At 35.7% G+C, this 15,822-nt stretch overlaps 1 protein-coding gene across 1 annotated transcript; it reads left to right on the top strand.

Annotated features, from left to right (window-relative positions):
- The first annotated feature begins 1,667 nt into the window (after positions 1-1,667).
- Positions 1,668-11,642, top strand: ANKRD1 (ankyrin repeat domain 1). The gene is made up of 9 exons (XM_051981623.1): positions 1,668-1,777; positions 2,529-2,699; positions 4,633-4,770; positions 5,203-5,310; positions 5,677-5,775; positions 7,118-7,216; positions 7,398-7,496; positions 7,606-7,704; positions 10,722-11,642. Exons 1-9 carry the CDS (start codon positions 1,751-1,753, stop codon positions 10,830-10,832), a joined length of 951 nt encoding a protein of 316 aa, XP_051837583.1. The 5' UTR covers positions 1,668-1,750; the 3' UTR covers positions 10,833-11,642.
- The last annotated feature ends 4,180 nt before the right edge of the window (positions 11,643-15,822 follow it).

Here is a 15,822-nt window from a genome sequence, read left to right as displayed (position 1 = left end):
TAGGTGATACATTATGTTATTTGTTCTGGGGCTTGAACTTGACTCTCTCCAGGACTTTCCAGTCCTTTACTATGCCTCATGGCATAGAACCTATGGCAGCTTTTCTATATAATTTCCCAGCAACCTCTTTCAATATTATGCACTTGCTATGTATAGAACACTATATTAAGTACTGGAGAAGATTCAAAGTTTAAACAAGACATTGTCCCTGCTCTAATGGAGCTTATAGTCTAGGAATTCAAAGTCTTTTAGCAACTAATCTCAACTTGCCCCTTCATGATTGAAGAAACTGGGGGAATTGAAGCAGCAAGTGGTAGTGGGAATGGAGAGAACCATCATGATTCCATCATGGAACTTAATTCTAGCTCTAACTCAGTTTCCTTTCTATTCAATTTTAGGTCTAGTCCAATGTCTGTCTTTTGAGAAAAGATTATTCAGTTGTGGGAAGTGAGGTAGAGAATTACATTGTTTAAACCTAACCTTTTAAGTGTCTACCTGCCGCTTAGAGACTCTCAACTATGGACCTGGGTCATGCTGACCTGGTCAAATCTGAAGACTGATATGTTTTCTCACAATTGTACATCTTAAGCAACCCATGTGTCTTATAAGCAAACTGTTCCAGTACTGATCGATCATTATTATTTCCGTTTTCCTTTAATTGTTCACAGACACTTGGGGTGGGCAGGAGTGGGAGACCTTCTTTTCTGATCTCAGGGAATTGCAACTATTTACCCTCCCCTCCTCAACTTGGGAAAATCCTTAATCTTTCTTCCAATTAGAAATCATATTACCTAAAGTTATATCCTAGTTAATTGTTTCTGTTTAATCAATTGATCTCAGTTTCCTTTTCTTTAAATGAAAGTAGTAGAATGATCTCTAAGTTCCTTTTAGTTCTAAATTTATGACATTGATTTCTTTGCTGGCAACATAGTTGTTTGGAATCTGCTCAGAAAATATTTTTTTAAAGGATATTTTTTTTTAAAATAAAGAGATTGAGAGTCCCAGTGTACTATATTAAGTTGAATGACAACATTGAGTCAAAATGCATAGCTGGATACTTCGGAGTTCTCCTAATGATGGTAATGTATCATGTCATGGGGTCTTTTTAGCCCCAGACATCATTCTGGTTCAATAACCCTCGAGAGAATTCCAAGCAGATATAGACAAGTGCCATCAGGAACTTAAGTCCTGTCCTCTAAAGCTGTTTACATGTTCTGAAGCCCCATTTCCCTTAAGGGAAGTGCTGATAAGACTGCTTATCAGAAAGATATTACTGTGAGTGTGATACATGGGGCATTTACATTTTCTTGATATGTTACTCATACAAAAGCTGGCGAGGAAGGGGAAAAATGTTGAGATATGGTGCAATATCAACAGACAGCTGTCCCATGGGCACTTGATGGATCAGATGACTAGCATTGCTGAGCTATGTAGTCACTGCCAGTGGAACGGGCATCTCACATTTCCCCCTGATTCACACATTCAATGTGGTCAGACTGCAATGCTCCCCCCTCCCTGTGCTTCCCTGACTCCCAGATACTGGGACTGGAATGAACATTCACCTGCCTCTGAGTGGACTAGTGGTGGGAGGAGCAAGGAGGTTATTTGGGTTCCCAGGTTGGAAGATTATCTCACTCAGCCTTCCTCCTTCATCATATATATAGGCCTAATTTGTTAGTGGGTCTCAGCAGAACTGACTTAAAGGTGTCATCTAGTAAGACTGTTGTCTAAAAACCAAGGACTGGTAAAGATGATGATGCTTAATGTAGAGGAACTGGTAGGTACAGATTTATATATGTATGTATGTATGTATGTATGTTTTTTTTTAATCTGTTTTTGAATTTATGTAGACTAGGGACTCAAGTCTAGTTGCTTTTGGGAAAAGAGGATGCCATTTTCTTATAACCAAACCATGTGTAAAAAGAGTTTATTATAATATGATAGGACATGTCATTGATTAGAAAATGAAGGAATTTGATAGTAAACTGATAGTATACTTTGAATTATGGCTAAAAGTTGATTTATTGCCAAAAATTAAATGGTCATATTTATCAAAATATCTGATTTTTTGCTAAACATTGAATGGTCATATTTATTAAAATATCTATGAGAAAAAGGATTTATTTCTAGAAGCCAAGAATATTGGGGTGAATTAAATAATACAACATTTAAAAAAACCTCCTAAAAACTCAACCATGAAAGTTTTAAAGAACTAGACTTGTGAGTTTCTAATTGAGGAGCAAGATGGAGAGACTTTGATTAAACAAATAAAAATGTCTTAAAAGCATATCTATCTAAAATTATTCTTCATTTGCCCAGTATGATAAACAGGAATCCATCCATGACAACCTGAATATTTGTGATTAGCCCTTTCTTGAAGTATTTATAACTTGTAATCTAGTCTTACTCTTTCTGCCAAGATAGAATTTCTTTAGGCAATCAGAAGCCAGAGGAGAATTCAGCATCCTTCATGGGAATTTACCTGAGATGATACCTTTTTACCTTTAATCTTGCATTTCCCTTTTTAGGTGACAGGGAAGAAAAATGACAACAGGGAGACCAGGGACTTCCTCCCAGAGGACTTCAGAAATGGAGAATATGAAGCTGCTGTGACTTTGGAAAAGCATGAGGACCTCAAGACACTTCCAAGACATTCATTGATCTGGGAAAGTCAGAATGAGAAACAGCTAGAGGCAGAGGTAAGAAGAAAAAAAAAAGTTTGGTGCATCCTGTGATTATTTTTTCTGTCTCAAATCTTAACTGGATGGAAGTGGGGACAAGAAAATCATTAAAAACAGGAACACATAGTGTGGTGTAGTGAAGGAGTGCAGGGTCTGGAGTCTGAGAATCTAGGTACCAATTCTAATTCTGCTACTTACTGGCTTAGTGACTTTGAATGTCATTTTTAACTCTTTAAGACTCAGTTTACCCATTTGTTATATATATGCATCAATATATAATATTATTTATATTTATATACATCTATATTTATACATCTATATAACCTAAATCCCTTGCTGAAGGAGGCACAAAGTATTTTGAAAAAAATGGGCAAATTAAGTGAATTGCCCAGATCTCCCAGCTAGATAGTGGCAGAGCCAGCTATGCAGCTTAGTTTATTCAACTTCCTCAAACTTTTTTCCCCACCACATCACACTTTGTGTGCTGATGATAATAACTGTGAAGTCCTGAGGTCTCTTTACTATGAAAGTACCAACACTTAGTGTTTAATCTGTTTCTATGCTTGCACAGACATGCAGAGTAAAATGGAAATGGAGGCAATTGTCTGAATAAATCAAGTTATTCAAAAAGACAGATTGTGAGAATCTTCCTCATAAGCAGTCTTTGACAAGGCTATCACCAATGGATCCTAAGTCAATCTTTTCAGTTTGTATGATCACATTTGCATACACCAAAATGAAATAGAAAGGTGATAAGTCTAATTCAAATCAAGATGATGATTTTCCCCTTGATAATATGGCTTATTGTCCACTAGAGTAAAAGCCTAGATAATTGACTTTGCTCTGATTTTCTTGTTTGTGTGGACAGCCAGTCTATACAATGGAGTTTCAAGTGTGGTTAATCTACTGGTAAAGAAACAAAATGTGTAGTGACAAGTGAATGTTAGAATCACAGGATTGCATGTGTTTCAAAGAATAGGGTATTGAGTCATAGACTTAGAACTGGAGGATGGGGAAATTATCCAGACATATTCTCTCATTTAACAGATGAGCATACTTGAAGCCAAACATGATTAAATGATTTTATCTGAGGTAATATTGCCAGTAGGTAGCAGAACTGGAATTCTATCCTGGATCCTTAGAGAGTGATTTCTATATATCTCTTTTTGAGATTTATTTTCACTGGTGTTTATAATTATAATCAAATAGATCATGTGCAATAAAGAGAAAGAAAAGTGAGTTTCAGAGAATTCATGATAGAGCTGAAAGAGACCCAACCATTTCAGTTTTATAAGTCAAATGAAACTTAAGAGAGGTTATTTGACTTGTCCAGGATTTCATAGCTAGATAGAGATAGAGGCAGGGATGTATCTTAGGTTGCTTGACTTCCTGAAACCATTTCTCAGTCACATGGCACTTTGTGTGCTGATGATAATGGCTGTGAAGACCTAAGATCTCTTTGTTTTGGAAGTACCAACATTTAGGGGTTAGGCTATTTCCACATTTGCACAGACATGCAGAATGAAATAGGGAATGGAAAAATTGTCTTTTGAATAAATTCAAACTTCTACCTTAATCTGAAATGTCTATATTAAGGGAAAAAAAACAAACTTTCCTTGAATTATACAAATAATTACTCCCCAGTAATTTACTCTTTGCATGTAGATAGAGTCTGTAGCAGAAGATTTTTAACCTGTGAGATATAAACTTTTAAATATATTTAATAACATGTATATAACATCAATATAATACATTTAATATATTTGAAAATTATTTCAATCAAATCAGTTTCCTTTGTAACTTTATGTATTCTATTTTATGCATGTAAAAACATTATTCTGAGGAAGGCTCCATAGGTTTCACCAGCTGGCCAAATGGGACCAGGACTCCCATCTGTCCTTAAGATGTTCTCAAGAGAAGGGTTAACAAACTATTTTGTTTTGTTTTTCAGCTCAAGAAGAAAAAACTGGAACAAAGATCAAAGCTTGAAAATTTACAAGACCTTGAAACTATCATTCAATTAAAGAAAAGAAAAAAGTACAAGAAAATCAAAGTTCCCGTTTTAAAGGAACCTGAACCAGAAATTATAGTAAGGACTATAAGAACATAATAAGAAATATAGTCTAGTAACTGAAAGTTTGTTATGCTGACATATGTAAGTCTGTGATGTAGTCTGTTCCTCCAAAAATACTTCCCATAATACTATATATATATATGTATATGTATATATATATAATATATGTATATATACACACACATATATATTTATGTATATATATATACACATATATATTTATGTATATATACATATATATGTATATCCTATATAAACATAGTTATTTGCATAACTTGTCCCATTTAAATATGAGCTCCTTGAGGATTTGGACCATATATTTGCCTTTTTTGTATTCCCAGTGATTAGTTAGTAACTGACAAGAGTAAGTGTTTACTAAATGTTTGTTGAATGGTTGAGTGTTATAGAGCATCCACAGTAACATACATGCAATGTCTTGGTCTTTAGACAGAACCTGTGGATGTGCAGAAGTTTCTGAAGGCTGCATTGGAGAATAAGCTGCCAGTAATTGAAAAATTTTTATCTGACAAGAAGGATCCAGATGCATGTGATGAAGTAAGTCTCTTAGTTATGCTTTAATAAATCTGCATCAAGACTTCCCCTCTTTCCCCCAGATCTTGTCCTTTTTATGTTTCTGATGCTTTACCACAAGCTCCAAATTTAGCAATTGAAAACTTTCATCACATCTTATCACCTATGGAATAGCCTGATTGTATGCAACAACAAGGAACTTATAGCTCAAATAATTTTCCCTTCCTTGTACCATACTCTGCTCCCTTCTTCTTTACGTCTTCCTTGCCTTTGTTACTTTTTAGAAATAGTTTAATGTTGTAAGAAATTAATTTTCTATTGATGCCTTTAGTTTTTTCCATCACATTGCCATTCCTCATAGTATATCCGAACTTTGTCTTTTTTCAATAGTACAAACGGACAGCTCTTCACCGAGCATGCTCCCAAGGACATTTGGCCATCGTGGAAAAGTTAGTGAATTCTGGAGCCCAAATTGAATTCCGTGATATGGTAAATATTTGAATTCTTCCCTCATTCCTCCCTCCCTCCTTCTCTTCCTTCTTCCTTCCTTCTTTCCTTCTTTTCGCCTTCTCTCTCTCCCTCCCTCTTTTCTTCTTTCCTTCCTTTCTTCCTTTAAACTTAGGAAAGATGAATACAGTTCTTGACAGTTAAGAAAATATGAACCAATGTGAAAAATCTGGCTGAAAGGACTGAGAAAATTGAGAAAGAATGAATAATATTCATTGTGGTCATTGTGATTCAGGTGATGGGTCATGATTAAGTCAGTAGAACTTTAGAGAAAAAATAGTCAGTTTGTCCCTTTCAGCACAATGCTCTCTCATAACATAAATTTTGCTATGTACTCATCAATGCTGACTGGTTTCAGCAGCATACAGAGCCTGTACACTCATATGTTTGCATGTGCCTACTGTACCAGTGAGATTCTGATCTTTAGTGTATTCTAAATGAAGAGAATGTATGGAAAGTGCCCCCTCTAGAGGTCTCAGTCACTGAATGGCTGTGATTTCCACCAAGATTCATACATTTTATAGATTTGCTCAATAGGTGGGAGACTATTTTCTTCAAATGAAGTTTAATTGGTGGGTATGTAACAAAGGGTAGGGCACGGGGGTGGAGGAAATAGATTTTTAAAAAAAGATCTTTATTTTCCATTTTAAGCCAAACAGAGAATTATAAATAAACAAATAGATAGACAAACAGAAAACAAAAGCCACTGCTTTTGCAGCTGGGTTCCTAAATGGGATTTGAATGTAAACACTAACACTGGGGGCAAATGGAACTCCAAAAGTCAAAATTTCATTCAATTTAGCTTAGTGGAAGCATCTATTAATATGTATAATATGAAGTAACTGTAAATTGTAGGTCCTGAAGTTGTCAGCATCCATGACTACTGCAAATTGTAGGAATGGATTGGGTGAGGGAAAGAATGAGCAGGTACAATGTGTCAGATTGGAATTAAGATCTGTTCTAAGCTTCCACTGTGTTTCAGTAACCAGTTCTTAGAGTACCCACTCTGCCTACTCATGTATCACTAATATTTATTAAGAGGCTATAGGTTGTTCAGATATACAAAAATAGAATACCTGTCCAGTACAATGTTAAGCTCTAGGTGAAACACAAACTCCTCAATTTTTTTAAACTAAAAGTGAGAAGAAACAATTGTCCACAACAAAACGAATGAATAGGACGTCAGCAAGCTTTGTCACAAAGGCTCTGTCCCCCTATATGCCAACCTCTGTCCCCCCAAAACTCACTGATTTTTTAGGGATTATGTCCTAACTATCCTAGTGTGTGACTCTTTGATATATAGTATCTCATATTCTTGATGTAGCTGGAGTCCACTGCTGTTCACTGGGCATGTCGTGGTGGGAACCTGGATGTTCTGAAGTTTTTGCTAAACAAAGGAGCGAACGTCAATGCTCGAGATAAGGTAAAATTCCTTGTTGGCTTAGCAGTGGAAACCCCATTCTAAGGTCATGCTACTTAAATGAAAATCCATTGTTAAGTTTGCCTCCTCTTTCCAGCTATGGTAGGCTGGTGACTAAGAGGAAGGTTGTGTGGGTTACTTTCTTACTATGTATCTCTGACTGTCAACACTTACGATTATCTAGCTGCTCAGTACACCTCTGCATGTGGCTGTGAGGACCGGGCGGTATGAGTGTGGGGAGCATCTCATCGCATGCGAAGCTGACCTTAATGCCAGAGACCGGGTAAGTCAAAGAGACTGAAATTTTTCCTCCAAACCTTGGACTTACTAATTGTTCTTTGGGAAGAGGTTGTTGCATCCTTTATTTAGCTTGTTTATTCTACCTCTCTTAGGAAGGAGACACACCTCTGCATGATGCTGTCAGGCTGAACCGTTACAAAATGATAAGACTGCTGATTATGTATGGAGCAAATCTGAATGCCAAAAATTGCGTGAGTATTTAATAGTCAGCTACGTCATTTGCCAAATGTTCCTATCTAACGAAGGATTCCCTTTAATCAGGACTGGGATTGGGGGTAGGGCAGAGTAAAAGCCACCAAAACTGTAGCACACAGGTTAGGTATATTTAGAAGGCAGAAGTAGGGCAAGAACAATTAAGGATACTTTTTAATATTATTTTTATATAAAAGTACACATTTTTGGTGCCTTTCAACCTTCCCTATAGCATGTAGGTTATTTTGTTTTATGATATGTCAAGTAACATGAGTTATAGCCACATAATATATTTTTAAACATTTATAAAAGCTCAAAGTTTCTACCTAATAATAACACAGAAAAGGCACAATTTTCATTTTTTCCTAGGGTGCATGAATGCCCTTTCCTTCCTGGCTCTGCCCTAAAAATGGCTTCAGAAAATTCATGTAGCTACATGTTTTAGGAGGTTCTGTGATTCTCTTAGGAGAGTTGATATTCTCTTCCAAAATCACTAATGGTTTCCATAGTGACAGTGGGGAAGACTTAGGTTAGTTGGCCAGAGGTAGGAAAAACTTCAGTCTGTGTAAAAGAATCCTTCATTTGATATTTAGATGGTTTTTAATTTGTTCTTTTACTGAACAAAAGAAAAGCTCTGCAGTGCAAAGCCTTGTTCTTGGAATACAGTGGCTGCTTCCACTTCAAAGTTGCTTCCTTTCTATGCAAAATATTTCCTTCCCAACTCTAAGTTTGGACATCAAGACAAGAGAGCAATCAGAAGCATTCACTTTCACAGTGAGACACATGAGTCACTGACTCACTGCCTGCTTCTAGCACCAACAGCTGAGTGAAGCCCAAGGGCCAGTTAGAGAGGTAGCTATCCTTTCCACTCCTGCTCCCTTCCTGAAATATTCGAAAATTTTTAGAATGGAGAGCAGAACAATGATACAGGGAATTCCAGTTAATGTTGCTATTCAAATTAGATAATTTAACTACCATCCTCCCTATTGCCTTCTTCTTCCTGACTGCCACCAGCTCCCCCACACTTTTTTTCCTCCAAGTTATTCTTTTGTCTGTATTTTGAAAAAAAAAAACTGTCATAACTCTCAATTTCAATTCACTTTCAGTAGCCCTTAAAATATTCCATTAACAGAATGATAAGAATAATAGCACTAAAAAAAAAAAAACAACCCAAAACAAAAATAAACCCAAAACTGTGAATTATTTTAAGAGGACAAATCCTCTTGTAATATAAAAAAACACTATATCCCCCATTTGACTTAAATATATCTCCCTCCACAAATATTTTAATAATTTCTGTCCTTCCATTTCCCTGATACTAAGTAATATTGAGTATCTATTGTGTGTTCAGAATCACCTTCTTTAAAAGTAAATATAACTAATTCATTCACTGCTTATTAGGCATCTGCTGTGTAACATATATTGTACACAGCAAATCATATGTTTCTTTTGCTTTATTTTGTATTGTGGTTATTTGTCTATGTGCCACAAGCCTTGTAAGCTCCATTAAAAAAGGGGGTTGTATCTTAATTTTGTATCTCCTTGAGAATCTATGGCAGTGCTTGGTATGTAGAAGAGACTTCATAAATCAATGCTTGTAGAAGCAAGGGTAAAGAAGCATGATTCTTGCCTTTAAACCTAGATGTCAAAATGTCACCTAGAAAACATAAAAATAAAGGATGTAATATTCCATTAAGATAAAATTTCATTTTAAATTGGTCTAGATTTTAAATTTTTTGTCCTTTGCAAACTATAAATCCTGAGGCAGGTATACACAAAAAGGGAATATTGAGATCAAGTTTATAATAGATTTATTTGTGTAAAATAAATCGAATGATTCCAGCCCTGAGATACTTTTTCAAGTTTATTACCTCTAATTAGTACAATTAGTTGAAAATAATATGCCTTAAATGTGGTATTTGTCAAAAACATTTTACACTTCCTAAACCCCAGGTTTCACTTCATATAATGTATTTGTTCCATTCAGAAAAGTTAAGTGAAAATTGCCATGTTTTTGAAAATCAAAAAAAATTATAAGTGCACTTCCAGAACTCACTATTTCAAAGAATCTTTTGGCAGAGCAGAAAATTCTTTTGTCATATGAATAAACCACCTTCTCTTTGTTAAATCCAGTGAAATCTAGGGACCACTTCTCAAAATAATGTTTTTATATACAATCCTCCCCCCCCCCCAAAAAAAAATACCCTTCGGATTACAAAGGAAACCAATTGTATTACATTTATTTAAATGTTTTAAAAATAAAAAAATGAAATGTTAAAAGAAAAACTGGCTTGGTGACACTCCTAAACTGGCTACTAAGGAAGCTAAGAAAAACAAATACAGATGTTCTGGGATAGATTCTAATCTTTTGAAGTTGTTATCATGAAGGAGGATCATACTCTTCCGAAAGCCTTTTCTGGGTTGGTTCAGAAACATGTTCCTGAACTTTCTGAGCAGTGTTTCTCACATAGCATAACATTTCTTAGATTCAAATCTCTTTTATTGTTTAGATTTTCTTAAAGCAAGGTTTACCGTTACAGGTGGATGTAGAAAAGTTGGACTAGAAAAATGCAACTTTTCCCTCTAGTAATAGAAATAAAAACATGATTTGTGAATTATAAAGTCGAAGCAAATTTCTAAATGCAAGTATATATAATTGATAGCAAGTACAAGACAATTTTACATGGATTGACCTAACTATTCTGGGACCAAGATGTGAGCCCTCAAAAGAAAAGGGAAGAAAGTGTGGGAGGATTCTTTCTTAATGTTGTCTAAGTGACTCGGAAAGGCTCAAAAGTACTATCTTGAGTATCTAATTTACAATAAAAGAATCATGTAAACATATGGCCCGAGGCTGAACATCATTAACTACAAAGTGCACACCATGGAAAATATGCAAAATATCTCTACTGTTTTACAATCCATTGATGCATTTAAACAACAAACAAATCTTGTAAGTGTGAATTGATTAGTTCTTTCCACCTGGAAGTAAAATGTATTTTTCTCTTCTGAATAGGATGGGAAAACGCCAATGGATCTCGTTCTTCAATGGCAGAATGGTACGAAGGCAATATTTGACAGTCTTAAGGAGAACTCCTACAAATCCTCTCGCATATCCACATTCTAAAGGAGGCAACAGTCGTCATTCTTTTGAGAGTGGACTCCCCCTTCCCCCCCCGGAAATCTATTTCGCTTTACATACCTAGTTCTAAAGCGTTAAAGTGCTAAAATGTGAATAAGATACACACATAATTTGAAGGAAAAAAACCTGACATGTAAAAATTCCATTTAGGTCAATGTGAATTTGCTCTATTTATTTGTCTTATTTATTCCTATTTATTTATTTGATTGCTAGTGAGAGCCACAGATTTCAAGATCGCTGCTTTGGCGATCAAAGCTTAATTATTGTGTAGAATTTCCAGAGAGTTCCGGTACATAGTTGCTAAATCTAATTAGCCAGCAGCATTACAAACGCCCATTGATATTAGACAGTGGCCATTTTCCTGGCCAACGTAAGTGTAAGGAACTTCAAGGCGGGCATTATAGTCTGTTTTCTCTCCTGAAGTTTTGCTGCTGGAGCTAAATCCAGCAAAAAAGAAAGAAAGATAAAAAGAAAAAAGACAGTGAAAGGAGACTGGTTGAGAAGGGAAAGGAAAGGGAATAGTCAAAAGCCGTTAAGCTCTTTGGACTGGACTGACTTGTATTTTGACAAAGTCCAGGGAATCTGTAGTGAGATGAAGGGAGTGTTGCATTCAGAGAGGGTCGTGAATGTGCGCGTGAGGCAGGGAAAGGGAACAAAGGCAATGTATTATATTCCACGGGGCATGTAACACAAAACTGGAGAATGTGCACCCAAATTGTAAATGTGTAAATTTCTGTTGCTTTGTATGTACATTTTGTATTCGTAATTACAATAAACTTGAAAGCTCTTGTAGAATCCTAGTTTTAGTTCTTTATTGACCTGGGAAAAAACCAACACCAAAGGACATTTCAGAGAACTGGAGGCAGCCTCCTTCCCCCCTCTCCCTTTTAACAGGCTGGCGGAGAATGACAATGACCCAAAGTAGCTTAGAACTGGATAGTTGGAGACATCTAGTGGCGAAAAAGAGAATGATGGAGGGGGAAAAGGAAAAAAAATGAAACTTAAGAAGGAATCACTTGTCAAAGTTGGGACTAACTGAACAGTACAAAGGAACTTGCAAGAGATAAAGCCTCTGTTGGATATATCATATTTAAAAGGGTATGAAGCTATACTGGACATTAAAATGTACAGAATAAAATGTTATAGTCTTGGATTTAGAGTTAAATAGGTTCTTGGCCAAATCTTTCATTTAACAGATAAGGAAACTGAGGCCCAAAGTACTTTTGAAAAGGTCTCATTTGAGGCAGTAACAAAGCTAGGATTCAAATCCAAGCCCTTGGACTCCAAAAGCGTGCTCTTTTTGTTGTTTGCATGATACCTCTACAAGGGGCTCTAAGATCTTTAGTTCCAGAGTCCAAACTCCTTCAGTTTTTTTTTTTTAAGTATACATTTTGATCTATTAGCCAATTCCCAATAAATAGCTTTTGCATAGCATCTCCTCCACCTCTGAAATAAAGTTGAAACACTCATTATGCAATGGTGACCAATAAAATATGTAACATCATTCTTACATGTAATTTTATCATCACAGAAAATGTGATTTTGTTTTGAGTTCAGTCATCTGGGACTAACACTGACCACCGTATTTGTTGTGAATTGTTTTCTTCTAGTGGGATCTTCATTTACTTTATTGTAGTCATTGTGTACATTAATCTTCTGGTTCTGCTTTCTTCACTATGTCTTACGGGACCATAAAGACAGTTTTGAAAGGGACTTTAGCAATTACCTGTCCAACCCTCTCATTTATTTTATAGATGAGAAAAGTTAGACACAAGTTTTCCTGTATTTATCTGAATTTTTATTGTCATTTCTTATAGTATAATAACATTCCATTATATTTTATGATAGTTTCTCCAGCTATATTTCTCCAATCTGTTTGTAGATCTTTCTTATTTCAGAGTGATACTGTGAATATTTTGGTAAATAAGAGACTTTTAAATTTCTTTACATTTTTAGTCAATAGCCTCTGTGAAACATAAATGCAATAATGGATTGCATTAATGTGATTCCATTCTACTTGTGACTAGATACATGATAAATAAAATTGATATGTAAATCAAACATTTAATGATAACATATCATAATTTCATGACCCCTGCATTCAATTATGAGACCTCCATATAGGATTACAACAAACAGTTTAAGAAACTGAGGTCTAGACACATAAAGTGGCTTGCTTAAAATCATGCAATTGAACCAGGCTTAGAGTTTCCTTACAATCATATTCTTTCAACCATATCAACATTATCACCTTTAGAATTATCTAATGTATATGACACCACCAAGTCACAACATCCCTAGGCTTTGAATCTCTTCCTTTGTGAAATGAGGTTGCACAGTGGAAAGGACACCGTACTATTGAGGATTTGGGTTTGGATCATCTCCTACACATACTAGTTGTAACTTTATAAATCTCTTACCCAATTTGTGTCCACTTTCCTCATCTGTAAATTGACCTCTAAGATCCTTTCAGCTATGACTCTCCATGGCCAATGTCCACATATCTAGTACACTGATTTTGTCAAGATGCACATTCTTATTGGTATTTCTAAAGTGTAACACTTTCGGATCCATCAATGCAGAACTAAGAGCAGGCAGGGTTTGTGTCTGTGACTTAAAGATGCTGAATAGAGTGTTATTCTCAACAATTAAAAAAAAGTATATTGAGTAAATTTGGAGGATCATGAGCACTTGAACAATGGAAGATTATTTTTAAATATAATGGGAGAAAGTATTGTTTTATATCTTTTTTTTTTTTAAGATTCAGAGACATTTGTTAATTCAACTGAGCATAAGCAATCGATACCGATTTTCATGATATATATTACGTAGTTCTTCATTTATGAAACATTTCATGCTTTTAACATACAAGGGAAAACTTCTATCCCCAAAGTGAAAGAAGTTGTTTATATAGCAACATCATGGGGAGAAATGAGTGGAATGAGAAGACTACACTTGTAAGCTTCTTGTTATGTCAACTCACTTAGAGATCTATTATGGCTAACTTGTGAATAGCTGTCCATCTACCTCAACAAATACTTATTTGATCCCAATTTTGAGCACTGAGAAAAGTACAAATATGAACAAGACAGTTTTTCTGCTCATGGGACTTTTTAGCCCCTGGATAGATAAAACCAATATATAAGGCATAGTAATGCCATAAGAAAGGTATAAATCAATTGCCAGTAGATTTTAGAAGAAGGCACTTCCCAGTTGAAGGATCATGCTGGGTTTAACGTGGCAGGTGGAGCCAAGAAGGTCTAAAGGAAAGGTAGAATTTTGGCATCTGGACAACTCAGGCAGAAGACCTGACGTGTTTTGTAGACATCAAGTGATGCAGTTTGGCGAGATTTAAGGCAATGGAGAGTCATTCAAAGTTCCCATTAAGAAAATGACTGAACCAGAATTGAATTAGAAGAGAAATTGTAGTGGTATGATGGATTGCAAGGGTTCAAAGATTAGAAATTAGAAACCAATTAAGCTTAAAATATGGCTTATCATTTCCTTCTCCAGCCCTTTTGGAGGAAACTGGGCTAAGAGACCTGCCCTGGGTCACATAGCTAGTGTCTGAGGTCAGATTTGAACTCAGGAAGATCGTCTTCCTGACCTCTGGACTAGCCCCCTACCCACTGGAGCAGCTAAGGCCCTCTTCTCTTTTATGCCGTTTTGCTTGGTTATCTCATCAGCTCTTGTGGTTTCAATATCAATTATCATCTCTATACTGGTGATTCTCAGATTTATCCAGCTATAACCCTTTTCCTAGTAAGTACTGTACAAATGTTTGTTGACTTGATTCACTAAATGTACATTGACTGTAAACAAAGGCAGAGAGGCAGGAGGGATCATTTCCATTTGTGCCTTTAAACCTAAGAGTAGTGGTTTGGGTGGAGCAGAGTGTGTAGGACAAGAGTAATATGAATATAAATATAAAACATCATACCACAGAAAAATTAGAGACTAATGGAAGATTTGTTCTTTCAAAATTAGGGAATAAGAAAAAATTCATAACCAAATGGGAGCCTGAAGAGAAAAGTAACAATATGTTAGGTAAAAGCAATGTTACCAGAATCAGAAGAAGAGATAAGGGTGGGAATAAAAATAACCCTTTATATTAAAGTCTTACAATAAAAATCTTTAGATATTACAAACTATCAAATTATCACAAATGTATATGATCACAAGTTTTCAAATGAAACAATCATAATCTGAAAAATGTTAAAAATCACTAATAAACAAGAAAAGGCAAAAACATTCTGATACTTTACTCAGCAAGCTACAAGTCCTAGATGAGAAAAACCAATGGCAGAATGGTTTTGGGTAGATAGGGAGTATAGCAAGAGAATTTCCGGCTCACACTTAATACTGTCCCTATGACAAAAGAGAGACTGTGATGAGAAACTGGTTCAGCTTTCTTGCCACCACTAAGATGAGGACATTGGCCCAGTCTCTATTTCCAATTTTCAGACTTTGTTCCTGGAAACTCAGGTCATAACACCTGCATGATCAGGCTGGGAAAGAAGCCACAACTCCTGTGTTGACCAGCTTGTAGGTGATCTCATTGTTTTCCTGTTTCCAAACACGTATAACATATTCTTCCCCTCGTTTTCTGAAAATTTCACTTTTATATTCCACTTTTTGTTGTTGTTCAATTGTTTTTCAGCTGTGTTCACTCTTCATGATTTCATTTAGGATTTTCTTGGAAAAAGATATTTTCAGGCTTGTTATATCCATCTTGAGCTCATTTTTCAGATGAGGGAACTGAAACAAATAGGCTAAGTGATTGGCTCAGGGTCACCCAGCTACTGTTTGAGGCCAGTTTTGAAATGAGAAAGTTCTTGAATCCAGGCCTGGCACTCTATCCACTGTGCTAACCTAGCTGTCTGTATTGCTTATATTCCTATATGAGTTTGTTGAAGGTCATATTCTAGGTTCTCTTTTTTTAATACAGAAAAACTTGTGCAATGTGTAATCAAAC

This window comes from Antechinus flavipes, chromosome 2 (assembly GCF_016432865.1).
Source record: "Antechinus flavipes isolate AdamAnt ecotype Samford, QLD, Australia chromosome 2, AdamAnt_v2, whole genome shotgun sequence".
In the NCBI taxonomy this organism is placed as follows: domain Eukaryota; kingdom Metazoa; phylum Chordata; class Mammalia; order Dasyuromorphia; family Dasyuridae; genus Antechinus; species Antechinus flavipes.
This window is presented reverse-complemented; position numbering and strand designations above follow the sequence as displayed.